The sequence below is a fragment of the Temnothorax longispinosus genome, chromosome 1 (assembly GCF_030848805.1).
Source record: "Temnothorax longispinosus isolate EJ_2023e chromosome 1, Tlon_JGU_v1, whole genome shotgun sequence".
Lineage (NCBI taxonomy): Eukaryota > Metazoa > Arthropoda > Insecta > Hymenoptera > Formicidae > Temnothorax > Temnothorax longispinosus.
The window spans coordinates 17,772,136-17,798,094 of record NC_092358.1 but is presented as its reverse complement, the minus strand read 5'-3'; the positions used below and the strand labels follow the sequence as shown (position 1 = coordinate 17,798,094).

The 25,959-nt window shown below is 42.9% G+C and overlaps 4 protein-coding genes across 16 annotated transcripts; 2 read left to right on the top strand and 2 right to left on the bottom strand.

Moving 5' to 3' along the window:
- Nucleotides 1-5: 5 nt before the first annotated feature.
- LOC139812932 (ATPase WRNIP1) lies at nucleotides 6-4,896 on the bottom strand. Of its 4 annotated transcripts, none has more exons than XM_071778141.1 (6): nucleotides 4,762-4,896; nucleotides 1,895-2,300; nucleotides 1,574-1,762; nucleotides 624-1,482; nucleotides 203-424; nucleotides 6-145 (listed from the first exon to the last, which is right to left on the bottom strand). In XM_071778141.1, the coding sequence occupies exons 2-6, from the start codon at nucleotides 2,177-2,179 to the stop codon at nucleotides 36-38; spliced, it is 1,665 nt and encodes a 554-aa protein (XP_071634242.1). In that variant the 5' UTR covers nucleotides 2,180-2,300; nucleotides 4,762-4,896; the 3' UTR covers nucleotides 6-35. The 4 variants fall into 4 exon arrangements, with proteins under 4 accessions (XP_071634242.1, XP_071634236.1, XP_071634232.1 ...); XM_071778135.1 differs by lacking the exon at nucleotides 4,762-4,896 and adding an exon at nucleotides 2,892-3,032; XM_071778131.1 differs by lacking the exon at nucleotides 4,762-4,896 and adding an exon at nucleotides 2,791-2,932.
- Nucleotides 3,130-8,378, top strand: Rt (Protein O-mannosyltransferase rt). 2 transcript variants are annotated; one of them, XM_071778031.1, is made up of 7 exons: nucleotides 3,130-3,266; nucleotides 4,055-4,260; nucleotides 4,783-5,084; nucleotides 5,372-5,546; nucleotides 5,613-6,708; nucleotides 6,899-7,200; nucleotides 7,297-8,378. In XM_071778031.1, exons 1-7 carry the CDS (start codon nucleotides 3,168-3,170, stop codon nucleotides 7,484-7,486), a joined length of 2,370 nt encoding a protein of 789 aa, XP_071634132.1. In that variant the 5' UTR covers nucleotides 3,130-3,167; the 3' UTR covers nucleotides 7,487-8,378. The 2 variants fall into 2 exon arrangements, with proteins under 2 accessions (XP_071634132.1, XP_071634121.1); XM_071778020.1 differs by having other exon boundaries at nucleotides 5,372-6,708.
- Nucleotides 8,379-8,523: 145 nt separating this feature from the next.
- On the bottom strand, nucleotides 8,524-15,554 carry LOC139812903 (BTB/POZ domain-containing protein 1). 5 transcript variants are annotated; one of them, XM_071778095.1, is made up of 7 exons: nucleotides 15,404-15,554; nucleotides 14,128-15,059; nucleotides 12,920-13,021; nucleotides 10,509-10,550; nucleotides 9,802-10,137; nucleotides 9,543-9,719; nucleotides 8,524-9,360 (listed from the first exon to the last, which is right to left on the bottom strand). In XM_071778095.1, the coding sequence occupies exons 2-7, from the start codon at nucleotides 15,031-15,033 to the stop codon at nucleotides 9,196-9,198; spliced, it is 1,728 nt and encodes a 575-aa protein (XP_071634196.1). In that variant the 5' UTR covers nucleotides 15,034-15,059; nucleotides 15,404-15,554; the 3' UTR covers nucleotides 8,524-9,195. The 5 variants fall into 5 exon arrangements, with proteins under 5 accessions (XP_071634196.1, XP_071634187.1, XP_071634200.1 ...); XM_071778086.1 differs by having other exon boundaries at nucleotides 15,188-15,495; XM_071778099.1 differs by lacking the exon at nucleotides 10,509-10,550 and having other exon boundaries at nucleotides 15,188-15,495.
- Nucleotides 15,555-15,566: 12 nt separating this feature from the next.
- LOC139812830 (Rho-associated, coiled-coil containing protein kinase 2) lies at nucleotides 15,567-25,696 on the top strand. 5 transcript variants are annotated; one of them, XM_071777930.1, is made up of 13 exons: nucleotides 15,567-16,238; nucleotides 17,098-17,419; nucleotides 17,526-17,686; nucleotides 17,771-18,109; nucleotides 18,350-19,483; nucleotides 19,767-20,067; nucleotides 20,160-20,183; nucleotides 20,447-20,853; nucleotides 21,008-21,649; nucleotides 21,736-22,149; nucleotides 22,438-22,654; nucleotides 22,760-22,982; nucleotides 23,932-25,696. In XM_071777930.1, exons 2-13 carry the CDS (start codon nucleotides 17,239-17,241, stop codon nucleotides 24,017-24,019), a joined length of 4,131 nt encoding a protein of 1,376 aa, XP_071634031.1. In that variant the 5' UTR covers nucleotides 15,567-16,238; nucleotides 17,098-17,238; the 3' UTR covers nucleotides 24,020-25,696. The 5 variants fall into 5 exon arrangements, 3 of the variants coding, with proteins under 3 accessions (XP_071634031.1, XP_071634044.1, XP_071634038.1); XR_011731964.1 differs by having other exon boundaries at nucleotides 15,582-16,238; nucleotides 22,760-23,069; XM_071777937.1 differs by lacking the exon at nucleotides 15,567-16,238 and adding an exon at nucleotides 16,333-16,779.
- Nucleotides 25,697-25,959: the final 263 nt, after the last annotated feature.

Below are 25,959 nucleotides of genomic sequence, written 5' to 3'. Positions count from 1 at the left end.
AATATAACTAAACTAAAGCAATTACCACAGCATTTCTAGATGTTATCCTCGTCATCTCCAAAGAAATCTAAATTTTCCAATCCCTCCGGCAGATAGCCCAATCCAGATTCGTCCTTGTGCATCATGTTGTATCCCTTACCGTACCCTAAAGTAATAATTCGATTTATTAAAAGCAAATTAAGGTGGAGAATCAAATATTTACCCAAATCTTTCATGAGTCTTGTGGGGGCGTTCCTCAAGTGCAGGGGCACTCCTGGCTGCGGGCCCTTATGCTCGGCTACCGCTCTTTGCGCGGCTCTGAGCGCATCTTCCATCAGTCTAGATTTTGGTGCTCTCGCTAAATAAGTCGTACATTGCGCTAAAAGAACATCACACTCCGGCATCCCGATCATTTTGCAACCGTGCATCGTGTGTACTGCTATTCCTACACAACATTGTTTACATCAGATATATTTCAGATATTTTCAGATTTGAAGTAAAGCCTAATCATATGTTATCATAAATATTAATCGCGTTATAAATATCAATCATTCTACAAATCTATTATATATACTGCGATATAATTACTAACGAAATATATATTTTATGTGAGTTTGGAAATTATAAATAAACAAATTGCTAACCAAGAGCTTTCGGATCAGCTAAGCCAATATCTTCACTAGCCATCCTCACTAATCTTCGTGCGATATAAACCGGATCCTCACCGCCGGCGATCATTCTGGTCAGCCAGTAAAGCGAAGCGTTCTCGTCGCTGGCTCTGACAGACTTGTGTAACGCAGAGATCATGTCGTAATGTTGTTCACCCGTCTTGTCGTACAGCATATGCGTTTTCTTCAGGCTCTCCTTGATGTCGTCCAGCGTTATTAATGCCGGACCAGCGTCCAGTAATTCCTTTTCGTTCGGTGCTTTACATTGTACTGCCATTTCTAGTCCTCCCAACGCTATGCGAGCATCACCGTCGCAAGTTCCAGCCAACCACTCTATCGTCGGTTCGTCTACAATAAACTTCGTATTGCAGGACGATTCCATCTCGAGTCTACTTTCCTCCGATGTGTTTTCTTCGCTGATGTTTTGCAAAGTGCTTTCACCTTTATCCGATGCATGTATTATACCTCCCAGCGAAATTACTGCACGCTTCAAGATCGCTAGTAAATTCACGATGGATAATTTGTGCAAAACGATCACTCTGCATCGACTCAGCAATGCGGAGTTCAAGCTAAACGAGGGATTTTCCGTTGTCGCCCCGATGAGAGTAATGGTTCCCGATTCGACGTGCGGCAGGAACACGTCCTGCTGCAACTTGTTGAACCTATGTATCTCGTCCATGAACACTATCGTACGTTGCGCATATTTAACATGATTGCTGGCGATACTGATGACTTCCTTTACCTCCTGGACGCCGGCCATTGCAGCAGAGAGCTTAACAAATCGTTGCTTACGGTCGTTCTTGCATATATGCGCTATGACATTAGCCAAAGATGTCTGCAAAGAAAGAAAGAAATCAATACATATAGGTACGTTCCAACATACGACCAACATGCAAAAATTCTAACGGACAAGCAATAGCATGTACTTTGCCACATCCAGGCGGACCCCAGAGAATCATATTAGGTATTTCGCCCTTTTGCAGGAGTTCAGAGAGCACGGTGCGAGGTCCAAGGATATGCTTCTGGCCTACAAAGTTTAGTAGCGACGTAGGTCTCATTTGTTCTGCGAGGGGTACACGCTCGTTTCCGCGTGGCTTCTTGCTTTCGTTATCTGTCTGTAAGTAGAAGTCATTTTGGCATATATTACAAAATAATTAAGTGTAACAAGATGTATGTTATTTATATGATTGTATAAACATATTTTCTTATATCATATATTGTAGTTCTATAATAATAAAAAAAATTACACTTTTCTGTGGCACGACGTCCTTAATATCTTCTTCGTCCCTGAAACTCTGTGAAGTTAGCTGATCCAAAGAACTCTTTCTCTTGCCAGGCGTTTGATTAACTCTTTTCACACTTGCCGGCTTTAGCCTGTTTCTTTTGATTGTGGGGCTGGAGTCTCTAAGCAACATTGTGCCTTCGTCCTTCGTAGATTCATTCAGGAATAAGCACCTGCTGGCATGGGCCTCGATGACAGAGGAATCGAATTCCTTGGCACATATCGGACACAATACTTTGTCAGTATCCATGTTTGTGGTGATAAATTAATGATAACAGAGTCCTGATCTTGTCTTCTTTTTATTCAAAGGTTATCCGCCAATGTAGATGCAAGAAAAATAAATAAATAATTTCTCTTGACACACAAAATAGCTGAAACATGATAAAGACAATAGAAATTAATAATGTTAAAGATAATAGGTGTCAGGTGGACAATGAAATTGCAAAGGAAGCAACGTAGTCTTTCATTTTTACTGATTTTTGTGCCCAGAATGGGACAGTTTCATTATTTCCAGAAAAAATCTAAAATCCTGTACACATTATTCTCAAAAAGATAACAACTTGTTCGACTGCCGCGTCGTTTGTTTCGAATCGTTATCGTTTCGTTCCAAAAGCGTTCGTCACAGATAGTGGTAGTCACGGTCGTTTTAATCGCGCATTCCAAGAGAAGTGTCGAGGGAACGGGGAACAGGATGGCGGGGACGACACGTGGGTCGTCCGCGGTGATAGCGACGGGAATGCCGCGAAGACGCGTCCCGAGAGCGGGAGCAGACGCGGGACTTTGCCGCGCGGTGCGCAGAACCACCGGCGGACGAGCGATCCCCGGCGACGGCAAGTACCGTTATCTCAAACTCGTGCTAACCTCGGCGACGGGCAGCGTGCCGCGAGAGAGTTCGGCTCCTCGATCTCTGCCACGACCGCACGCGGAGTCCTGACTCCTGACACGGGAATTATCGTAACTACCTCAACTACCGGAAGAGCGTTTCAGGGACCCGCGAGAATCGTCGGGGGGGAAGATCGAAGCCACGCGACCTCCGTGAGAGAGAGGTCCAGCGGGTCGAGCGAGAGCGACGCTGACGTGTGGGCGGCCGGATCTCGCGAGGTGCCCTTTAAACGGCGGATCTCGCACATCGTTTCGGAGCGACACCCGGGATCAGTCCTCATCTCCCGCCTCGTCGTCCTGGGGAGATCTGACGATCTCTCTCTATCTCTCTCTCTTCCCAACGGATCTTGGGTACGATGGCGATGGAGGTCCGGCGCAGGCGAGGAAAACCGCAGGACGGCAAGCACGACGCCGACGCGACGGCGGATCAGCCGAGGACGGTTCGGAGAGACGAGGTGAGCCGCGATGTTCAAACCCGACGACGTTTTCCCGGCGGGAATGTCTCCGGCGTTCCCGTGTCGATAGCGCGATACGAATTTTTAGATTCGTCGTGAGAACCGAGGGCGAGGAGCTCGGACGGCGTCTTACTCCGATTTGTGGATCTGGAGGTTTTTGGGATAAAAATTCTTGTACATAAAAGATACACACCATACATATATATAAATATTATTATATATTACATAATATATATACACATTACTACATTATACATTTAACATTATATTCAGGTGTTTTGTTACTTTTTTTTTTATTGAAAGATATTAAAGACTGATTTTATAAGAGAAAGATGTTTGAACATTATTAATGTCAATGATTTTACATTTAATTCGGAAAATATCTCGGCCAATTAAAGATTAAATTTAGAAATAGGTAAATTAAACATTGACACATTTTCTAATCCTGTTCCAAGTAAAAATTTTATTCAATTCAGATGAAATTGAAAGGACAACGGCACTCTGTAAAGAATAATATGTATACATATATACTTCGAATATTATATTAAAAATCTATTTCATTTATATGTAATGAAAAAAATACAATTTAAATATATATGTTTAAATTCGATATCTTTATTACATATACAGGAAATGTAATAAATTAATTAATGGGTCAATAAAATTTTTATCAAGAAATTATATCCATATATCTTATCAATTTGATTGCTTGCAGTTTTTTCCTAAATCAATTATCAAATTTGATCGCATATTATATTGATTACTGTATTGATTTTTATTTATTGCAGCCGAACAAAGAGACAGATCCGAATACTTCGATAGAAAGTAATAAAGCAAATATATCGTATTCTGCCGAGCTGAAGCAACTTTTATCGAATAATGCGGTTCGCGCTCGAATTAGGATCAGTTTGGAAATTGATCTGATAGCGGTGATTCTATTAATTACGGGCATTTGCACTCGCCTTTATCGCCTCGAGGAACCGCGCAGCATAGTGTAAGTACATATGTATACACTTCTGAGAAATAATATAACCCTGATAAGAGGATGATTTACGTAAATGATATATTATGTCATTAAGATGATATAAAGATATGAAAGTTTGCAATTACCCTTATTTCCTGTAATTTCCGCGAAATATTTATGTAATCGTTCTTATTGTTAGTAACCGATTAATAAGCATCGAGAAAGACAAAGTTATATATAATTCGGAAATATTACTGAATTTGCTTTTAAAAGATCTCTAATCAGTTTTATCATGCAAAATGAATAAATGACAGATATATAGCTTTGAAAAAATTCGAGATTATTCTAGTGCTTGTTACTTATATATTATTATATATATTTATTCTTCTGTCATTTAAAATAATTAAAATGCAATTATAGAACAACCAAATGAAATTAAAAAGTGTAGAAATCGGAAAGTTTAATGGCTAACATTAATTTTCTTTTATCCTTTCAATTATTATCTATTATTTATCAGTCTGTTATAATTACTTGTCTCTCTCTCTCACACAGCTTCGATGAACTGCATTATGGCAAGTACGTCGGATTATACATGAAGAGAACGTTCTTCTTCGACTCCCACCCGCCTTTAGGGAAGCAATTGGTCTCCGCAGCGGCGTACTTGGCTGGGTTCGACGGACAATTTAAGTTCGACAGGATCGGAAGTCCTTACAGCGATGCGGTTCCTTTGTATGCGTTGCGTCTGGTACCGGCGATATGCGGCAGTCTACTGATCCCCACGGGATATTATCTCGTCTTGGAGTTGGGTCTGAGACAATGGGCCGCAGCAATTGGCGGAATTTTACTCTTACTCGGTAGTCTCCTCTTAAATTAGAAATTGTATTACACAGAAAATCGCGTGATTGCAATATGTTGTTCGCCCTCTTATGTTCTATCTTCATTTCTGTCTTTGGATTAAAAAGTATTAGCGCGTTTACAGCTTAAATTCTGCTATGCTTGAAATAATAGATGTAGCGAGATTCTATTGTATAATTCATACATGTATTTTATTATTTAATATTTCAAAATCGAACCTTATTCCGTGATATCTTTGCTACTGCAGTTCTAACATGATTTACTGATGTGCCTATTGCTGTTTTAGATAATGCACTGTTGACACAGTCGAGATTTATCCTGATGGAAAGTATCTTGATGCATTTTTCATTGCTCGGCTTGTTGTGCATCGTAAAATTTCGGAAAATTATGGATCGACCGATATCCGCATCCTGGTGGATATGGCTGATATTAGGCATCGTGAATTTAACATGTGCACTATGGTACAATCTTTTTCTTCGCCTTCCCTCTTATTCTCGATCGACTATAATTAAAGCATTCTTTTACAGCGTGAAGTACGTTGGATTTTATTCTATGGCTCTCGCGCTCTTCTTGATTACTCACGATTATTGGTCCCTGCTCTCAAGAAAGGCCCTGTCGAACACGATCTTGTGGATTCATCTTTTGCTAAGATTCATCGTGCTGATCGCTGTTTTTGCCGCCGTATATTTGAGTATATTCTACGTACATTTGGCAGTACTCTCGAAGGCGGGACCACACGATTCGGTGATGACGAGCGCATTCCAAGCGAGTCTGGAAGGAGGACTCGCTAGCATCACGAAAGGGCAACCTCTGGAAGTGACGCACGGTTCGCAGATAACTCTCAGACACACGTATGGCAGAGCCTGTTGGCTGCACAGTCATAATCAAGTGTATCCGTTACGGTATCCCGATGGGCGTGGCAGCTCTCATCAGCAGCAGGTCACTTGTTACTCGTTTAAGGACGTTAACAACTGGTGGATCGTCAAGAAACCGGACAAGAACGATCTAGTGGTGACGAAACCCAGTGAGCCTATTCGGCACGGTGATGTGATACAACTGGTGCACGGGATTACGAGCAGAGCGTTGAACTCGCACGACGTTGCGGCGCCGATGACGCCGCAGAGTCAAGAAGTGTCGTGTTACATCGACTACAACGTGTCTATGCCGGCGCAGAACCTGTGGCGAGTGGAGATCACGAACAGGGATCATTCCGGCGACGCGTGGCACGCGATTCAGAGCCAGGTGCGGCTGATACACGTGCACGCAAATGGAGCCGAGTTCGCGTTGAAGTTCAGCGGCAGACAATTGCCTGACTGGGGCTACAATCAGCACGAGGTCGTGGCGGACCGGCTGGTGGACCAGACCAATTCCATCTGGAACGTCGAGGAGCATCGGTATACCAAAAGCGAGGACCAGAAGCAACGGGAACGGGAGCTGATCAGCGCAGAAATGATACCGTTACAGGCGACCGCGTTGAGCTTCTGGGAGAAATTCGCAGAGCTGCAGGTGAAGATGTTGTTTGGCGGCCAAGAGGGTCAAAACAGCCACATGTATTCCAGCGGACCTTTCGAGTGGCCGTTGATGTCCCGCGGGATCGCGTATTGGGTGTCTAACGACAGCAATGTGAGTCGGAAAATTCTACACGCTTCGCCAATCAATATATCGTTAAGGCAAAATAAGGCATATTTTAAATACGTTCAATATTTTCCTTGTTTTTACTTTTTTTTACCTTACTTCAATTTTTCAATGAATTTGAATTAGTTTCAAATTTTTGCTGGCTCTTATAAAGTAAACATTTTGCCCATTGTTCCAGGCACAAGTGCACCTTTTAGGAAACATCATAATTTGGTACTCCGGTACAATCTCAGTAATTGTATACGTAACGCTACTGATATTTTATTTAATGAGGAGGAGAAGACAATGTTTCGACATTCCAGAGGAAGAGTGGGAAAAGTTCGTTAACAACGCTTACGTACTGTTAGCTGGATACTTTCTTCATTTCTTACCTTACTTATTCGTTGAACGAACTTTATTCTTGCATCACTATTTACCAGCTTTCATTTTCAAAGTCTTATTAACGGCAGCCACAATTGATCATCTGTATTATTTAATTGGGTATGTTCTTCGGTTTAGTAAAAGAATGCAAACTTAAATACAATTCCATTTTCATATAAAATAACTATGAATTACTTGTTATATTTTCTATTTCAGCACTCATTGTTCAGCGTGGAGCATTTCGTTGTACATCGTAGCATGCGGTATCTTTGCTTGGGTATTTATTATTATCTACGTGTTCAAGAAATTCATTGTATTCAGTTATGGAACATCAGCTCTCACTGCCAAGGACGTGATAAAATTAAGGTGGAAAGATACCTGGGACTTCATTGTACATAAAACGTAAGAATTCGCCAAGTTTAAGCATTACGAAGCCTGTTATACAAGACGTAATATTTTTAACTAGACCATTATGTATTGAAACACATGACATTTACATAACAGACGTTATTAGCGTATTTTTATGAAAGGATTTAGAAAATGTTATATTCGCATGTACTTGGCCGGAAAAATTTTTTTTTTAAGAACTATGAAATCGTTTGTATTTCGTATGAAGACTTTTACAGTGCAATTGAAAAGGTTTGTGAGTTATCCAGATAATTTTAATTAAATATTTATAAACGCACAACGTAATATATCTGAGAGATGCTTTTTCAGACAGTAATCAAATCTAGTTTCAATAGTAATGCCAATACACTTTGTGTGTGTGTGTGTGTGTGTGTGTGTGTGCGCGCGCGCGCGCGCGTGTGTGTGCGTGTGTGTGTGTGTGTGTGTGTGTGTGCGCGCGCGCGCGTGTGTGTGTGTGTGTGTGTGTGTGTGTGTGTAATACTATGTCGTGAGCTCACTGCTTTTCGTCAACATTATTGTATGAAATAATTTCTATAGTCATTTGACAAAGACCGCCTACAATAATAACACTTATAATAATAAATTCTATTTTGTCGACGTTATGACCCAAACTGTTTTAACTTGTAGAAGTTCTTTAACAGATTTCATATAGAAGTTATTAAAAAAAAAAAGTTTATTTCTGGCCAAGTACATGCGAATAAATGTTATTGCTTATAATGCACACATATGTATGTGACGAAATATCTTGTTATAATGAGGTAACAAGTGCCACAAATATATGAATAATGTTATAACGGCGAGTCCTTTAATAATATTGTAAAAGTTAAACACGAATTTGTGTATAGACTGATTCTATTTTATAAAATGTTTTATCGTTACTTGCGATAGTAATCCCTAACGGTGTGTGATATTACAAAAATCGCAAATATATATTTAAAGAAAGAATATAAATATATTATAAGCATATATATTTTATAATTAATTTAAAACAATATTTTTAGATTTGTTTACAACAGGTATAATTAAAACATAGAATTGTAAGTAAAACAGTTAAGTTATAAATTTTTTTACTTTTTACATGCATTGTATTCTTGAATTGATGTTTTACAAGGAAAATCGAAATATATGAAAAAATTCATATGTAAGACGAAATAATAAAAGTTTTTTTAAACAGTAAAATTTAGATTCTTCTTTTTGTAAAAGTATACTGTACAAAATACAATACTGTATAGTAAAAGTATATTGTACAATCATATCAATACCATATAAGTTAACACGTTCGCTACCGCTGGAAAACCAACCGCTACAAACTTTATTTTTAATAAGTATGCACAGTATGCTACGTTTTCACTTACAAACACATGTACTGAACAAGAACGTGTTGCATAAAGCGTCACATATGTACGATGATACAAAGTTGTATTACGTATGTACGATTCTCTCACGAAAATTGGTGCGTCATACATACATGTAACGCATGGTAGCGAACGTGTTAAAGAAAGTCATATCTATAGAATAAATTATATCTTTATAACTAGAATTGATGAGTATATTGGTGTTGCCCCAAAGTTTTGCAATTTGCAATGAAAGACACTGATAAATTTTAAAAAATAAAATAATATAATATACAACGTAAAAGTAGATTTCTACTTTATCACAAATTTAAAGTGTGTATGCGATTTTTCATCTGTCACCTGATTCGTTGCGTTAATGATATGTGAAAACTATAGATCGAATAAGACCGTCGCGAATTGCATGTGCAGTATTACCCACGCCGAACGAGAAGAACACAGAATCACAGGACATGTTTTGGGCGCAAACTCCTACTGGGTACCATCCAGCCTTATTAAATACCACACCGACTCGATAAACCTGTTAATAACAGAATAAAAATTCCACAATACAATTATACAATCAATGAAAAACAATAAATTGAAAGTGAAAAACTTCGACACTTGAGAATATAAAGAAAATCTTTGCTTTAGGAATTTTTACTTGATATAAAATTGATTGTACGTAGTGGAAAAAGTAATCATGTGTTGGTAATAACAAACCTTGTGCTTCTGAATATAAACTGGTCGATTGAAAGTAATTTCCACGAGAGTACCAAAATTCGCTTTGGTGGTGAAATGTGTGTACGTCAACCGGGTGCCGTCGCAATCGAGGAGATGAGCGTACAAAATTTCGGTGTAAGACGTATCGGCGTCTATGGCGTGAGTGAAATTACTCGCCTATAAATGAAACGAGTGAGATGTAGGAGCGATATACATAACTGAACGGATATAATAAATTACATATTAATTTCTAGCTTACCGCCGCGATCTGCGTAGGAACCTGTACACCCACCACACAAATATTTTTATCCACACTGAACGTGATGGAACAGTCTAACACATTTGTATTCAAGCAATCCGTTTGCTGAACCACCGATCTGAGACAATAATACTTTGGTCCCTCGCGTACGACTACCGTGGAAGAGGTATTGGGCAAGTTTCCAGAGTCCTTGTTTATGCTCGCATCCACCAGTATCGGTGATGTGTTTCTCATCGTACTGCTGCTGGGCTCTCCGTCGTTTAAGAAGCCAGAACGTACGGAAATGCACGTATTTAAATTGCCATACGGAGCAAAAATGTGTCTTGAAGTCATCATCTAGAAGAGAAAATGTTCAATGAGAAAAATGCAAAAACGTTGCGATGCACATTTTCTTAACTCTCATCTGTAGTAAATGTGAAATAATGGGAAAGCAAATTAAATTTACAGGCTCGTCTACAGGATATCAGCTGATTGTGAGTAAGAATAGAGGGATTATAGTTAGACGTCATTCTATATGCATGTGGTACAAAAGTGTCAAATACGAAGCACTAAGAAAGCAGATAATAAGATGTTTGGAAGGGTATTAATTCCTCCGGAGGCGAAAAGGCGAATGTAAAAACGACTCGAAGGACCGTAATTGTATAGTAAGGAGAATATGTGAGGCTCCTTTAGCGAATAATGCGAACGATAACTAATAAGTGACTTACCTCGCGATACGTATCTCGGTATCCAGGCAATGTATGTGTTTTCTGAAAAGCGTATCTATGTGAATTAGCCAAGCCAGTGGAGGTAGGTGTCTAGGCAGGCGTGTAGGAGTGCAAAGCTGCAATGAATGTCTATGCAAAGGTGTAAGTGTGCAAGGATCCTCTAGCGTGTGCTGAAATGTGTGCGAGGAGAGGGTCCGCGCAAGAGAGTATTACCGAATAGTGTATTTTCAAGGGCGACCCGCAAGAAAGTAAGTTATTTTATGCCATAGCAATATGTTCTCATTTTGCTACAACTGCAAATATATATGAAATGTTCTAGTATACAGTTGTTTTAATTGTATTATTTGTGGAAGCAATAATTGAAGCAAGCTATTTGATGAATGTTAATTTAGTATTACTCTGTTATAATCTATTTATGAGGAAGTTGCGGTCTTATGCTATTTTGAATTTGCATATTGTTATTTAGAGACACAGCATTTTATTGACAAGAGTATTAGTACTTACAAGAGCACATTACAATTCAGTACATGTAGCTAAGTATTAGAATTAAACTTTTGTATGCACAAAATATTGGTATTATACTGTCATTTTGCTGTATATATCACTACAAGATTTGAATACTATATATAAACATGTGTTTTTTATATATAGATATCCCAGACAGCAGAACGTGGGTATGCAAAAGCATACAAAGCTGTTGCTAAAAACAATTTATGTATTGTTGCCACAAAACATTGCGTACACATCAATCGTCTAGGATTCATATGTATGGTGCTTTTATGGCAAAGATATGTAAATTATTGCTGTAAACTGTTTGCAACAATATGTAAAGGGTTTCCATCAATAATATGTACACCAATGGAACCTCCGGGCGTAAACTGTTGCTAGAAAAATGTAACGAATATTGAATAAACCGTTGCTTGAAACGAATTTAATACTATTACTAAGTACAGTCCCTTTATACGTAATATCTACGCCATATTGTTGCATTTCAAAAGTCTGTCTAGACTCTTATATAGGAACTCTATTGCTGACCATTTTCGGACGCAGCTTTACATGTTATTTCGGCAGCTTGCGCAAAAGCTCATCACGAGTTTACGGACATTAATATGACAGGCATTTTGGTATCTGGGTATAAGCATCAAGAAAGAAGCGTCAGAGTTAGGGCCTGAGCAGAATAGTTGACGTATAATTTTAAGAAAATGTTTTATTTCTTTGTTTTTAGTAACGCACAATACAGTCTTGTGTCTCACGTCTTAAACGTACGTACGAAGTGCCTATATTTTCAAGACTTGAGACACAAGACAGTATTGTGCGTTACTAATAACAAAGATTTAAAGCATAAAACATTGTCTTGAAATTATAAGTTAGTTATTCTGCTCAGGCCCTTAAGGTTGCGGTCCGGTTCACACTCACAGCGCTGAAAGCATCACTTTATCTTCGTTTGATATTCAATGTGCAACGAAGACATAATGATGCTTACTAGATGCTTGGCTGTGATATACAAAAAAACTTAAGCAGTAAGGGCTTTCACACACGAATTGCCGTTCGTGTGCGAAAGCCTTAAAGTAACGTAAGACGTACCGTAAGAATTAGTCAATCACATCAAGTATTTTCGAACCGTAATGCTGCTATTTTCAAGGAGACATGATTCTAATTAGCCAATTATTGCGGTACGTCTTACGTTACTAATATATTAATTCGTGTGTGGAGGCCCTAAACAGCACTGTAAGCGCGAATTGGACCGCAGCCTTAGGGCCGGTCTACAATGGGTGTCGTAACTGTCGTAAATCGTGAGTCGTAAGAAACTAATCAATCACAGTCGAATTTAAGGAGAATAATCAACTAGTGAGGCTGGTTCTGCAGTTAATCGTATGTCGGAACGCAGCCGATGGTCCAATGAGAGAATTTCTTTTTCGAAAACAAATTTTCCTTATTGAACCATCGGCTACGTTGCGACATCCGACTCCGACATACGACTGATTGTAGACCGGGCCTTAGTGAATCCGCCCGACGCGTCATGCCAGAGAGAAGCACGAGCCTAGTAAACGTCAGTGGCGTTATTCTTTGACAGATGTACCGCCCCAGTCAAACTCCCCGCCTGGCAGTGTCCTCGAATCGGATCACGCGGGAGTATTAACGGCGATCGGCCGCGAGGCCTCACGCCACTCTGACACGCTTGGCTCTAGAACACCGTGACCGCCGGGGCACGAAGCCCTCGGGGCACGCGCTCCGCCTAACCGAGTAAGTAAGGAAACGATGAAAGTAGTGGTATTTCACCGGCGATGTTGCCATCTCCCACTTATGCTACACCTCTCATGTCTCCTTACAGTGCCAGACTAGAGTCAAGCTCAACAGGGTCTTCTTTCCCCGCTAATTTTTCCAAGCCCGTTCCCTTGGCGAAATCCCACCGTCGTTATTGTGTTTCTCATGCTTCTCTCTGGTCGTGTTGTGACGTTTGCGAGGCCGAAGCCTATGACCAGTTTCCGATGATTCCCATGCGCAGTCATTCCCTACAAATTAAATTAATTACTCATGCAATATGTTACGATTTGTTAATTATATTTATTATTTTAACACAATGTTATTTTAGTATTATCGGTTATTATTTTGATTTTGGTCAACATGGTCATTTCTTATTGCTCCAATAATGTCGAATCCATTGCGCTGTTTCTGACAAAATAAACAGCATATTGCTGCAATTTTTACAGCATCAGAAGACCTCTTTCATTTGCTGATAACATTCGCGTCATATGAGGACGCATCTTTGAATATCTATGCAACCATTTTCAATTTAAAATTTCGTTATTGTGCAGACAATATGCTGACATATGACTATCTGGGTGGTGTGACTCCGAACTCCGAGGGCGACTCGTAACAGAGTGAGTTCTGCGCATTTTCGTTCTTGCGCAAGCTGCCGAAAAGCATGCGGGCAAGTATATACTCTACCCAGTAAACATTGAGGTCTTGCAGATATCTAAGAGATATCTTAAAGATATGTTAAGATATCTTAGTTGTCTTAAAGATATCTTTATGACGTCTTATGCATCATGCACGTTATCTGGGTATTGATCGCTACCGCGGATTATCGAAGACAATACGGCGAGATCAATATTATCTCGTATCTTTAATACCGCTTCATAAGCGGGGGAATCGAAGGCGGCAAGATCGGTAAGATATCGATCAATACTATCTCGTATCTTTAATAGCTCCATGCGACAGAAGTCATAGCCTTGACTTTGATTGGTAGCCCTTGGGCTACCGCTCGATAAACTGGAAGGCCAGGGCCAAAGGGGATAGGGCCAATCATATCTCAGATTATATACTGATTGACCAAAGAGTGGTGACTGAAGATGTGACATAAAAAAAAACATGTAATCAAAATTAATAGGAGAAAAAACTGAATCAAAACATAGAAGAAAATTGTCATGGATATGGAAGATCGCAAGCAGAATCGTCTAAAGTCTAATGGCTCCTGTACATGGGACGCGGTAACGTTTGCCGCGCGGCAGAAGTTGGCGTCATAGCCTTGACTTCGATTGGCTACCGCGTTGCTCCTTGCCCTTGCCGCACAGCAAGCGTTTCCACGTCCCGCGTGGAGGGGCCATAAATAACTTACTCCTGTATTCGTGGAACCGAAAACCGCGGGATGAGGTTGCTTGACCAGTTTTGCCCTGCTGTTGGAATTAGTGCAGAAACCTTCGGGCATAGGTGTCTTGTTGCCGGTACACAGGATGTTCATCAGTATAGCCAAAGCCTCGTCTTTCGTGACCAGCGGTGACATACCGGGACCCTCCGCAAATTCCTGCGGCGTCAAGCTCAGAAACCTGATCTTTAGGAGGGCATTTCCAATGACGGACTTGAGTGACTTTCCATTGGTCGGATCGAGAGACTTTCTAGAGCATTCCGCTTTGGCCCATCGTTCCAGCGCGCTAAATAACTCGATCTCCGAGCTGATCTGCAGAGCGTCCTGATCCAAGACCTTGAGAAGCGTCCCGAGCTCGACGTCCTCCCAGCTGGACTCCTTCAGCACCTCGTCCGTCCTGGTGTGTATGATCTGCAGGCATTTGTCCATCAGCACAGGTTCCTCGAAGAGCTTGGCAAACTCGTACGCTCTACAGGCTTTCTTCGGCGAGAGATCAGACCACAGGTACTTTGTGCACTCCTCTACTAAAGACGGTAGCATGTACTTCTTGGCGCAGTAGCACAATTCGCAGGCCAATTCGAAGGAGCCCAGCTCGACCTTGTCCGTATATATGTACTCCAGTAAGGCTTTGAACGCCTCCGGCTGAACGTCCCTTATCGGTATCGGATCGTTCTTCTCCGCCATGCCGCCGAAGAACATAGCTTCGAAGACCGGACTGGACATGGCCAGGAACAGTTTGTGCCCTTTGAGCGTCTGCTGCTGGGGCTCCTGGCCGACGATGAAGTTGCAGTCGGACCATTGCCCGGTCTCCAGCAGATGCTGGCCGCGCTCCGACAGCTTCTGCTTGCTGATCTGCCAGTCGCAGGGGGGTACACTCATCTTCGCGTTACATGTACTCCGGAGCTCTGCAACGCGAGAACGGAGAGAAGTCAAAAATCAGGGGAGAGAATAGAATCGGCTCACGTGCCAGAGGAAGCGGCCCACGCGCGCTCGCGCGTATACGTACTCGATGACGTTACCAGCGTACACTCACCTATTTCCTATTGGGATACGCGTTAGCGCTATAAATACAGCGCTATAAACACATTCGCGAGGTGACAGCCAAGGGGGAGAGGAACGGTCGCCGCGTCGCTTTCCGATGCTCGCCGATGCTCGCGCGTCGTCGTAGCGTAGAACGCTACGCCATCTTGATCTTAGACCGAGAGAGGAGAGAGAAGAGAATTCTCTTCCCACCACCACCACCACTCACCTTTTCGAGTTCGAGCCGTTCGAGGCTCGATCTCTCCCCTCCCCTCCAACCCCTCCTAGTCGCCGGAGTCGCCGGAGTCGCCCGTGCCGACGGCCGACGCCAGCCGACGCTTTTCGAAGCGGTTGACGCTTGCTCCGTGCCGCGCTGCTCCGTTCTCGAATCTCGACGATTCTCCACGACACGACACGACGTGTGCCAGTGCGCGCCCTCCTCCTCTCCCCCCCTCTCTCCTCCCTGTCCTCCTCCTCCGCTAGCGGTAACGCGCAAAGCGCAAAGCCTCCTCTCCGGCTGATTTCAGACCGAACCGAACACGTTCACCGCGGCGATCGATAGTCCCCCGCGGGCGCGGAAAGAGAGAGGCGAGGGTTCGAAGCCGCGGAAGTGCCGTGAACGTGAAACGTGGGGTGTGTGCGTGCGTCTGGGGCCCGCGGACCCGTCGACGTCGCCGAAATCCGGATCTCTGTCTCTCGTACGCGCGCGGAAAACGGCGCGCGTTACTTCGATTTACTCGCGAGGGGCCCGTAGGCGCACGGGAAGAAAGCAGAAGAGAGAGAGGGACAGAGACGGAGTAAGTAGGAAGCCGACAAGCGGGTGGGAAAGAAAGAGAGAGAGAGAGAGAGAGAGAGGCGCAGGCGGATTCTCTTTCGGTGGCTTCTCGACGTTCGACAACCGTTGTGAATCGGCCGAATGGCGCACGCACGGCTCAGCTGTACGCGTCGTACGCCGTCCGTGCGCCGCGCGGAATAATGCGCCTGCCTCCAGTGCCTCCCGGGGATTCCTCGCGGTCCGGATGACAGCGCCCGCCAGCGACGGGACGTAGGGTGACGTCGGTGAGGTATGTGTACGTACGTATACGCGCGCCGCGCCGGGCGGTACGCCCGGGACGTTCCCCGGGGCACCTTGGCGGAGGCGGAGGTTCCGTTCCTCCCCCCCGCCCCCCGCGTGACCGAAGTTTTCCTCGGGAGAGTGGAGACGCGCGCGCGAGCGTCGTCCGTGACGTCCGCGTGACTCTCTTTCGACTCGGAAGGGAACGGGCGAGGCTCGCGCGCGCCGCGCGCGTGTCGCGCTTTTGACACGCTCGACGACGACGTGTCGCCGTGTCGCGAAACCGCCGTCGTTGACGTAACCTCTCTCGCGCGGGGCGACCGCGCGAGGAAGACGTCGGGGGGTCGCGCTCGCTTTGTCGCGCTCGCTTTGTCGCGCGCGCTTGTAAATTACGCGCGGCTGAGTCACTGTCCGTCGAGCGATACGCCGCATATTTCGTTGTGCTCCGCGTCTCGCCGCCGACGGACGTCCTTATTGTCGCGAGCTCAATTCCGAGGCTACGTTTACGTGGACACCCGTATGCGCCATGGGGGTCCGCGAACGTCTACGCGGTATGGAGTAACGCAGTTCCTACTTGTTTGTTTTACCTTGGCGCCGCGATGCCGCCGTAACGTTGTGTTCCTTTCATATATCTTGTATTACATAAGAACCGAAAATATTGCCAAGTCGCGTAAACGCGCCGCGCGTTATCCGTTTTCGTACCTCTCGCGATGTTTGTGAAATATTTTTGCGCTACTAGCCACTAGCGTGTAAAGGGAGCCTTGGCAATACCATTTTGCAATTTATAATTTTATGTATTGTTTATGTAATTATCTATAGAGAGATCTCTGACGTTTGTGTATTTATATTTATAACGTTTGTTTGTTTAGAAAGTATGGAGCGTCCATCGGGCGTCGCAGGTACTCCTCGCCCGAGTCAATGCTGCATTTAGCCTTGCGTTTCGATAGTCTTTAATGCGACAGAAACAGTACGTTGTTGAGGCACAGTAGTCCAAGCTCCTGTAAGGAGAGATGGATGCGGTGTGCGACGAGGACAGGCGGAGACGCCTGCGGGCCTTGGAGGAGAAAATAAGGGATCCGAGAAGCGTCACAAATATCGACTGCTTGTTGGACACGGTTCAGGCCCTGGTAACAGATTGCGATCACACGAGCGTGAAACGTATGAAAAATATAGAAGCTTATATGAATAGATGTGAGTACCGTCCCAATGTTTATCGTAAACACGATAGCCATTCTTTTGGAAGCTTTAATAGCCGTGCTACACCGAGATTAGTAATAATCCATTTACGTTCTTGCAGATGACTCCGTAGCCCAAGAGATTTATAAAATGCGAATGCGCACGGACGATTTTACTTTGATAAAAGTAATCGGCCGCGGCGCGTTCGGAGAGGTGCAGCTGGTTAGACACAAATCTACGCAAAAAGTTTACGCTATGAAATTACTTAGTAAATTTGAAATGGTGAGACTCACACGTCCGTTTCCATTCACTTGCCGCGTATGTAAATATTTTCCTCTAATCTGGCTTTTACCTTATCGTGTTTAGATCAAGAGGTCGGATTCCGCATTTTTTTGGGAAGAGAGGGATATAATGGCTCACGCGAACTCCCCGTGGATAGTCCAGCTCCACTTTGCGTTCCAAGACCAGAAGTATCTCTACATGGTGATGGATTACATGCCGGGCGGGGATCTCGTCAACTTGATGTCGAATTACGAGGTGCCGGAGAAATGGGCAAAATTTTACTGTGCCGAGGTGGTGCTCGCGTTGGACGCGATACATAATATGGGTTTCGTTCATAGAGATGTGAAGCCGGACAACATGTTGCTCGACAGGCACGGTCATTTGAAGCTCGCCGACTTTGGCACGTGCATGAGGATGGATGTTGTAAGTCCGATCTCCTATTTTTATTTCTCACTTTCGACGTTTAACACGAAATAACTCGAACGATGAAATCTTAATAGAGAACATTTTATGTAAGCGTTCTTGGGACTTGTTGAAACAAGATAAATACCTGAATTATTAATTCGCAGTTAAACATTTCTAAGAAAAGATTTTGAAAGTGTCATATAAACTCTCTTTTTCTAGTTAAAATTTTTCTCTGACGCTTAATTGTCTGCTTTGCAGGACGGTTTAGTGCGGTCCGATACCGCGGTCGGTACTCCCGATTACATATCTCCAGAGGTTCTGCAGTCTCAAGGTGGAGAAGGAGTATACGGTCGTGAATGCGACTGGTGGTCCGTGGGTGTCTTTCTGTACGAGATGTTGTTTGGCGATACACCGTTCTTCGCTGACTCTCTGGTCGGGACGTATTCGAAGATCATGGACCATAGGAATTCGCTATACTTTCCTCAAAACGTTGAGATATCTCACTCAGCGAAGAACTTGATATGCGGTTTCCTCACCGATAGGACGAAGCGCCTGGGTCGCAACGGCGTCGACGAAATCAAAAGCCATCCGTTTTTCAAGAATGATCAGTGGACCTTCGACAATCTGAGAGAATGCGTGCCGCCGGTGGTGCCCGAGCTTTCCGGTGATGACGACACCAGCAATTTCGACGATGTCGACAAGGAGGACGGGCCGGAGGAGAGTTTTCCAGTACCCAAAGCTTTTTCCGGGAATCATTTGCCCTTTATCGGGTTCACTTACTCAGGTGATTACCAGTTAATGGTTTCTTACGGCAAGGAATCTGTGGACGGTCTCGAGAATCATGTCAACAATGGTACTACTGACGATGTGAAGATCTCGCAGCTAGAGAATTTGCTGGAACGCGAGAGGCGGCAAGTAGAAACGATGGAGTCGAGGCAGAAAGCACTGAACGCGCAATTGGATGCGATGGCGTGTCGAGAGGCTGAGCTACGCGAGGAAGTTGGCAGGGCGGATAAGGAGCTGACATTGCTCAGGCACAACTATAAGGAGGCGCAACGCAGAGTGGAGCACGAGACGGAGACTCGTCGCAAGGCGGAGTCGCTGCTGGTGGAGGTGAAGAAAAAGTTTGACGAGGAGCAGACGAGACGGGCGCGAGATGTTAGCAATTCCCAGCAGACGTCCGAGCGAGTGACATCATTGGAGAAGCAAATCAAAGAGATGCAATGCAAATTGGAGAGAGAAACGGAAACTGTTGTGAGATTGCGCAAGCAAGCGACGGAGATTACCGTGGCGCGCCAAGCCTCCGAGCAAATGGCGAACGAGTTGCAAGTTGCCAGAGCTCAGCTGCAAGCGCAGCGTGATAACTTGCAGCAAGAAGTTGCCACTCTTCAGGTATAATCTAGTTTCTTCTTATTTCCTCGTTAATGTAAGAAAGAAATTTTAAATAATTTCTGGATGTGTGTGTGTGTGTGTGTGGGGGGGGGGAGGGGGCATTTTCGAAATTTGTATGTTATAAGTATCTATAAATTTATTGTAAATTTTCGAAAAATTATAAGTATTTACACAATTACATTAATTTTCAATATTTATAGAATAGTTTTTGAAATTTAAAATTAAAAAATGTTTCAAAGATAAGTTTTTTTTCTACATAAAATGCTTATTTGACTTTTTACAGGGCCAACTTTCCAAGGAACGTAGTTCGAGATCGCAAGCGTCATTGTTGACGGCGGAATTGGAGACTCGTCTTTCTACCTTGCATCTCGAGTTAGAGCGCAGCCATGAGAAAGAGGAGAAGGCGACTCTGGACAATAGGCAACTAACCGAAAGGGTTTCCGCGTTGGAGAAAGAAGCTGCTAGTTTAACTTTGGAACTGAAAGCCGCGCAAGCCAGGTACAATCAGGAAGTTGTGGCACATCAAGAAACGGAGCGTTCGCGCATTCTTTCCAAGGAGGAGGCCAATCTGGAAGTTGTTAAAGGTACTTGCTTCATGTTTTACACGGAAATAGAGGCATTGTATTTTTTATAAAGTTTTATAATGTCGACATTTTATTTTGTCGATGCGATGCAGGGCAAAAGAATGGAATTTTCAAAGGTAATATATGTAATTCGCGAATATATACACCTTTCTTCCTGTAATATATTTAAATTACGTAATTTTATATGTATATAAAAACGGAATTTTTCTCATCATACTAATCCTTTACTTGTCTTCTCATTTATCTTATTGCTGCGTATTTTTGTAACGGCATATATATTTACGTACGTATTTATTCTAATATCTATCTATGAATTTAAGCAAGTGCATTGCACCGTTATTTATATCGTGCATGTTGATTTATTAAATAGCTCTACAAGCAAAACTGAACGAGGAGAAAAGTGGAAGACAACGTGCGGAATTACTTGCGCAGGAAAAGGAACGTCAGACGTCAATGCTCTCTGTCGATTACAGACAGATACAGCAACGATTGCAGAAATTAGAGGGTGAGCACAGGCAAGAGATGGAAAAAGTCAAGGTTCTGCAGGGTCAAGTTGAGCAGGAGCAACAGAAAAGAAACGTTCTGCAGACCGACTTAGGCCAGCAAACGTCCGAAGCTGGCAGGCTTCGCGCTCGCGAGCAACAATTGGTCGGAGAGGTTGCTCAGTTGAGAGAAGCTAAGCGGCAAATAGACGAGGAGTTACATCACTTGAAGACACAAAGAAACATCGATCAGCTACAGACAAAAGAATTGCAGGAGCAATTGGAAGCTGAAGCTTATTTCTCGGTAAATAACAAAAGTTTGCCTTCCATATGATTTTAGTTATCTGACAATAAAGGAATATGAATGAAAACTAACGTTTCAAACATGTATTATGAAAAATTGCCGTAATTTCAAATTTTCAAGGAGAGTTATAGTTTTTGCCTTCCCTTTTTTTCAGACTCTGTACAAAACACAGACGCAAGAGCTGCGCGAAGAGTTGGATGAGAAAATGAGATTGCAGCAGGAATTGGAAGAAGAACGTAGCTCTCTTGTGCATCAGCTGCAGTTGTCCTTGGCGCGCGGTGACAGCGAGGCTTTAGCCAGATCCATAGCCGAGGAGACTGTGGCGGACTTGGAGAAAGAAAGAACCATGAAAGAGCTGGAGTACAAAGATGGAGTAACCAAGCATCACCAGGAGCTGAGCGCGAAAGAACAGGTCATAAACAGACTTAAGGAGAATGAAAGTGAATTCAAGAAATCGGTCGATCAGGCTTTGAAGGAGAAGGAAGACTTGAGCAAGCGATATAAGGAATTGCAGGACCAACTCGGTAAAGCGCAGTCCAATGTGGAGGAAATTGAGAAGCTGAGCAGCAAGCTGAAGACCGAACAACTGTTGAAGCAGCAGGCGGTCAACAAGTTGGCCGAGATCATGAACCGGAAGGACCTTTCGTCAAGCGGGAAGAATAAGAATAAGGCGTCCGCCGCGGATTTGAGGAAGAAGGAGAAAGATTGCAGGCGCCTGCAGCAAGAACTCACTCAAGAGAGGGAGAAGTATTCTCAGCTGTCAGCTAAGTGGCAGAAGGATTTGCAGGATATGCAAGTAAGTGGCGTATCATTGCTTGTGTCGAGTTAGAACCGTATATAGAATTACTTGAGTAAATAAGAAAACAATTTCCTTTTCCTCAGGCGCAACTCGTGGAGGAAAATCAAGGGAAGCTGAGGCTGCAGATGGAACTCGACTCGAAGGACTCGGAGATAGAGACACTGCAGATGAAAATCGCGTCGCTCAACTCAGAAACTGCAAGTGTCTCGTCTATAGAGAACGACGATGGTGAGGACTCGGTCCTGTCCGAGCACGGTGTGATGAGATTAGAGGGCTGGTTAAATGTGCCAAATAAGCAGAACATTAAGCGGCACGGTTGGAAGAAGCAATACGTCGTTGTTTCCTCCAAGAAGATAATCTTCTACAATAGCGAAAACGACAAATTGAACGCCGACCCAGTCTTGATATTAGACTTGAATAAAGTCTTCCACGTTAGATCTGTTACTCAGGGTGATGTTATCCGAGCCAATGCCAAAGATATACCCAGAATATTTCAGGTATCTATATTTCTCTCTATATTTCTCGATTCTTTGGATCATCAGAAATTCAAATGTTCATATATCGCAATTTATTCAATTATAACTCCTAGCGTTTTAATAATTTGTAATTTTTATCTATGTGCATTAATATGGTTTTTTATGTGCATTTTATATATTCTTTTATATTTTATTATTCTATTTATTTTACTTAAATTTATCATAACACACATATAAATAAAATAACTCGGTATCTAAAAGATTCGTTATGTACTTCAATTATTGTTCAATAATTAATATCGTATGCAGTTACTCTATGCTGGTGAAGGTGAAGCGAGGCGGCCTGGTGACGAGGGGAATACACTGCCTGGAGTGGATTTACCACAGCTCACAGATAAACCCGGCACTCAGTCGCTGAAGGGCCACGAGTTCGTGTCGATATCTTATCACATGCCGACGACCTGCGAAGTTTGTTCGAAGCAACTCTGGCACATGTTCCGGCCTTCGCCGGCTCTCGAATGCCGAAGTGCGTATTATTGTGTCTGTCATAATTGTTTATTTACTTCTACATACGTCGCTCTCGCGTTTTTGTACGTAAATATATAAAACAAACTGCCATCGTTATGCACAGGGTGCCGCATTAAGGTTCACAAGGAACATTTGGATAAGAAAGAAGATGCCATAGCCCCGTGCAAGCTACACTACGACCCGAACAGCGCCCGCGAGTTACTGCTGCTCGCGGCGAATCCCGAGGATCAGAAGTACTGGGTCTCGCGGCTGTCCAGGCGCGTCCAGAAATGCGGCTACAAGGCGAACTCGCATGTGGACGGCACGGGACAGCGCGTCTCGCCAAGGTAGCGTAGCCGTGCTGCTGCTCGACATGAGCGGGGACTAAAGTAGCTCTCTTATTTTGTGACGTCGCATGATGTGGGTGTAGAGAGGTTAGACTCGTTTGATTTTTCTTTCAACTTCTCCCCTTCTCTTTTCGTTTCCAACACTTCCCGTTTTCGACGATCGTCGCGCGAGACCCATTACACGTAATATTGAAATAGTAAACCAACGGACGTACGTACTGCGCATCTTTAACGTTAAGCGATTATGTAAAATCGCAGTGCAAAGATTCGAATTTTTTATAGAGACGGAACAGGAAATTATTACGAAAGTAAAGTAATATTATTAATGATTAAGACCTTTGTAGCATTTTTTTACTTTAATAATTCGAACAAGATTTATTTTTTTATTTTGTAGTAATAGTTTAGTAATAATTTAAACATGTAAATTTATTTTTAAATTTTAAATCAGATCGATCACTGTTGGGAAGTGCTTACTACCTATGTTATCTTACATCATGAAAAATATCTTCCAGATTAGTCACAATTAATAGACGACGTAAAATTTGTTCAGCCGGAAAGGAAGAAAAATTATTCCTATACCGATCTTGTATATACTTGTGTACATATTAGTGTAATGCATGACAATTGATTTGTGAGTGACGATTAAAACTGATCGGGCGGTCAAAAAGTGTGTGAAATCGAAAAAGTGTGTTGAGAAACGAAATGTTTATCGATTAAGGATAGCATGTTCACATGTAGATGTTCTACCGCACAAAATGTCGAAATTTCAGCTTTCGACATTCGTTACGAAATAGATTAGCTTGCACTCTTTCAATCTGTACATTATTTAGTTACCGTGCTTTCGGTGCTTCTACGGCTTTGACTATGCGGATGATTTTTTTTACTTGTGTTTTTTTATCGAACGGTACGAACAAACGACAGATGTACGTTACGACACGTTCCTTTTTAGGGAATCCACAAGGTCGACCTTGAAGCCATACTTAACGGTGCAACAACGATCAGCAACATTGCCAGCGAACGCCAGTATGGGCAAGTGATCCTGGAAGACGCTAATACTGACGATTGTAGAAAGACTCCGCTCACGATCTGATGCCCCGCTTCCCTCAACAACGACGTCAGCGGGGATGTCGGGCCGTCGTAAATCAACTACCACGACCTCGCGATTTTCTCTGCGCACCTGGCGACCGAAGTAGACTGTTAATAATTTCCTAGATCGAGAATAATTGAAATAGCGATCGCGATTGTAATGTTACTGTTTGCAGCTAAGAGTAAGTGAGAATCCAAGTTCGAGAATCGCTGGAGGAAACAGGGTTACTTATGTACTGGGTGATAGACGGATATGATTACGGTACGGGAAGGAGAGATTGAGGGAGGTAGGACCGCGCCATGTCCACTGTCTCTTTGCGCGCCATTGTCGTTCTCTGGAACGCTAGCACGGAATCACACAGATGCGTTTCTTCGGAATTGCTAGATCGTTTTATCGTATCGATGATAAAATAATGTAATAGTCCTTTTGTACGTTGTTCATGGTATTCACGATAGACTGTAGAACGTTCCTTCGAAGGACGATCGAATTTCTGCGGTGATTTTTCCTGATTGGAACTATACTCGACTTTGTACGCACATTTCTTACTGCCTTTGATAACGATTAACAGTGAATCTTGATGGAAACTTTTAGCTTAAGGCATTTTTTGGATGCTTTAAACCGAAATTTCGGAAACCTGTAGTAAAGAGTATAGTATTTTGAAATTGTTTTATGTACATGTTATATATAGAATGTTTTCCGAGAACGTGTGTGTCAGTAGGTATACGCGCGGGAGTCTTGCTTTTAACGTAACTTGCGTCTTAGAGCGGATTTATTTAACGTTTTGATATTCGAGGTGTTTCCAGGGGCAAAGTTATGTTTTTTTTTTAGGAAGGTGTAAATAAACTGAACACGCGTCCGAGGATTAACGTTTTTTTTTTATCGAAGTCTGGCACGTGAGTCGGTTCCGCGGACATTGCGAGGAAGAAGCAATATTTACCAGCGTATAGCGCGTGTAAGGGGTACATTGCGAGTACACAGCGGCGAGTGCCAGCTTGTATAGTAGAGATAATGATTACGGTTGTAAGTTTAAGAATTTTTATTACGACGATATACGAGCTAATGACGTCCGCTGTATCCTGACAGAGAGAGGCAGAAAGAGAGGAGGGGTGGGGGATGAGAGAAAGGAAGCGCTAAGAGAGGACGAACTAAAGAAAATCATGCATAATCGAGAGACTTAGAAGTTTTGTCATGGTGCCATACGGCTTGGCCATTCTTGGCATCGAAGGAAGCAACGAGAAGAAAACGAGAGGAAAACTAGGAACGACTTTAAGAACCGTATTAGGTTTATTATTAACGCGTCATCGCCGTCTGTGTTCTTTCCAAAATACCTCCGCGAGATATCGTGTCGCGCCGAGACTCGTTGGAACAAAGAGAGCCGCTTACATCGACGTCAGTCAGCTAACTGTAGTTAATTACATTCTCCCTCCGCAAATTGAACCTACAGATATTGGTTGCAATTAAACGAATGATGATTCTGTGTGTCTGTGTCTCTCTCTCTCTCTCTCTCTCTCTCTTTTTCTTTTTCTTTCTTTCTTTCTCTCTCTCTTTCTCTCTTTCTCTTCCAGAGATGGAATCTAGACCGAGTTTCGTCTACATTTCTGAAGAGTCTGAGCAGAGTCGCTTTTTTCCAGAAATAATATTTCAGTCAATTTTGATTTATGGATGATAGCAAGATTTGGGAAAGAGCACAGAATCAGTGACTATATTTGAGTTAAGCAATAGAGAAAATAAAAGCAATAGACGTAAATTAGGCAAGCATCCGTTGCAACAAACTTTGGTCAATTAAATTCTCTTTCTTCATCTAGATTATAGCTAGAACTGAATGGAGAATGGAGAGTTTGCTAACCGGAGTTAGTTAACTAAAAGCTGTCAGTGTAAATGGCTCTAAGA

Bases quoted from the DNA above. Each gene is read 5' to 3' on its own strand.
- LOC139812932 (XM_071778141.1), bottom strand. From the start codon at position 2,179: ATGGATACTGACAAAGTATTGTGTCCGATATGTGCCAAGGAATTCGAT. The intron at 1,483-1,573 runs GTACATGCTATT...CTTTCTTTGCAG, and splicing joins GTCCGCCTGGATGTGGCAAA to ACATCTTTGGCTAATGTCAT. The intron at 425-623 runs GTTAGCAATTTG...AATGTTGTGTAG, and splicing joins AGCTGATCCGAAAGCTCTTG to GAATAGCAGTACACACGATG.
- Rt (XM_071778020.1), top strand. From the start codon at position 3,168: ATGGCGATGGAGGTCCGGCGCAGGCGAGGAAAACCGCAGGACGGCAAG. The intron at 4,261-4,782 runs GTAAGTACATAT...TCTCTCACACAG, and splicing joins GAGGAACCGCGCAGCATAGT to CTTCGATGAACTGCATTATG. The intron at 6,709-6,898 runs GTGAGTCGGAAA...CCATTGTTCCAG, and splicing joins GGGTGTCTAACGACAGCAAT to GCACAAGTGCACCTTTTAGG.
- LOC139812903 (XM_071778095.1), bottom strand. From the start codon at position 15,033: ATGAGTGTACCCCCCTGCGACTGGCAGATCAGCAAGCAGAAGCTGTCG. The intron at 13,022-14,127 runs GTAAGTTATTTA...TTTAATTTGTAG, and splicing joins TCGGTTCCACGAATACAGGA to GGAATGACTGCGCATGGGAA. The intron at 9,720-9,801 runs GTAAGCTAGAAA...TTTCATTTATAG, and splicing joins TTCCTACGCAGATCGCGGCG to GCGAGTAATTTCACTCACGC.
- LOC139812830 (XM_071777930.1), top strand. From the start codon at position 17,239: ATGGATGCGGTGTGCGACGAGGACAGGCGGAGACGCCTGCGGGCCTTG. The intron at 18,110-18,349 runs GTAAGTCCGATC...TCTGCTTTGCAG, and splicing joins CGTGCATGAGGATGGATGTT to GACGGTTTAGTGCGGTCCGA. The intron at 21,650-21,735 runs GTAAGTGGCGTA...CCTTTTCCTCAG, and splicing joins AGGATTTGCAGGATATGCAA to GCGCAACTCGTGGAGGAAAA.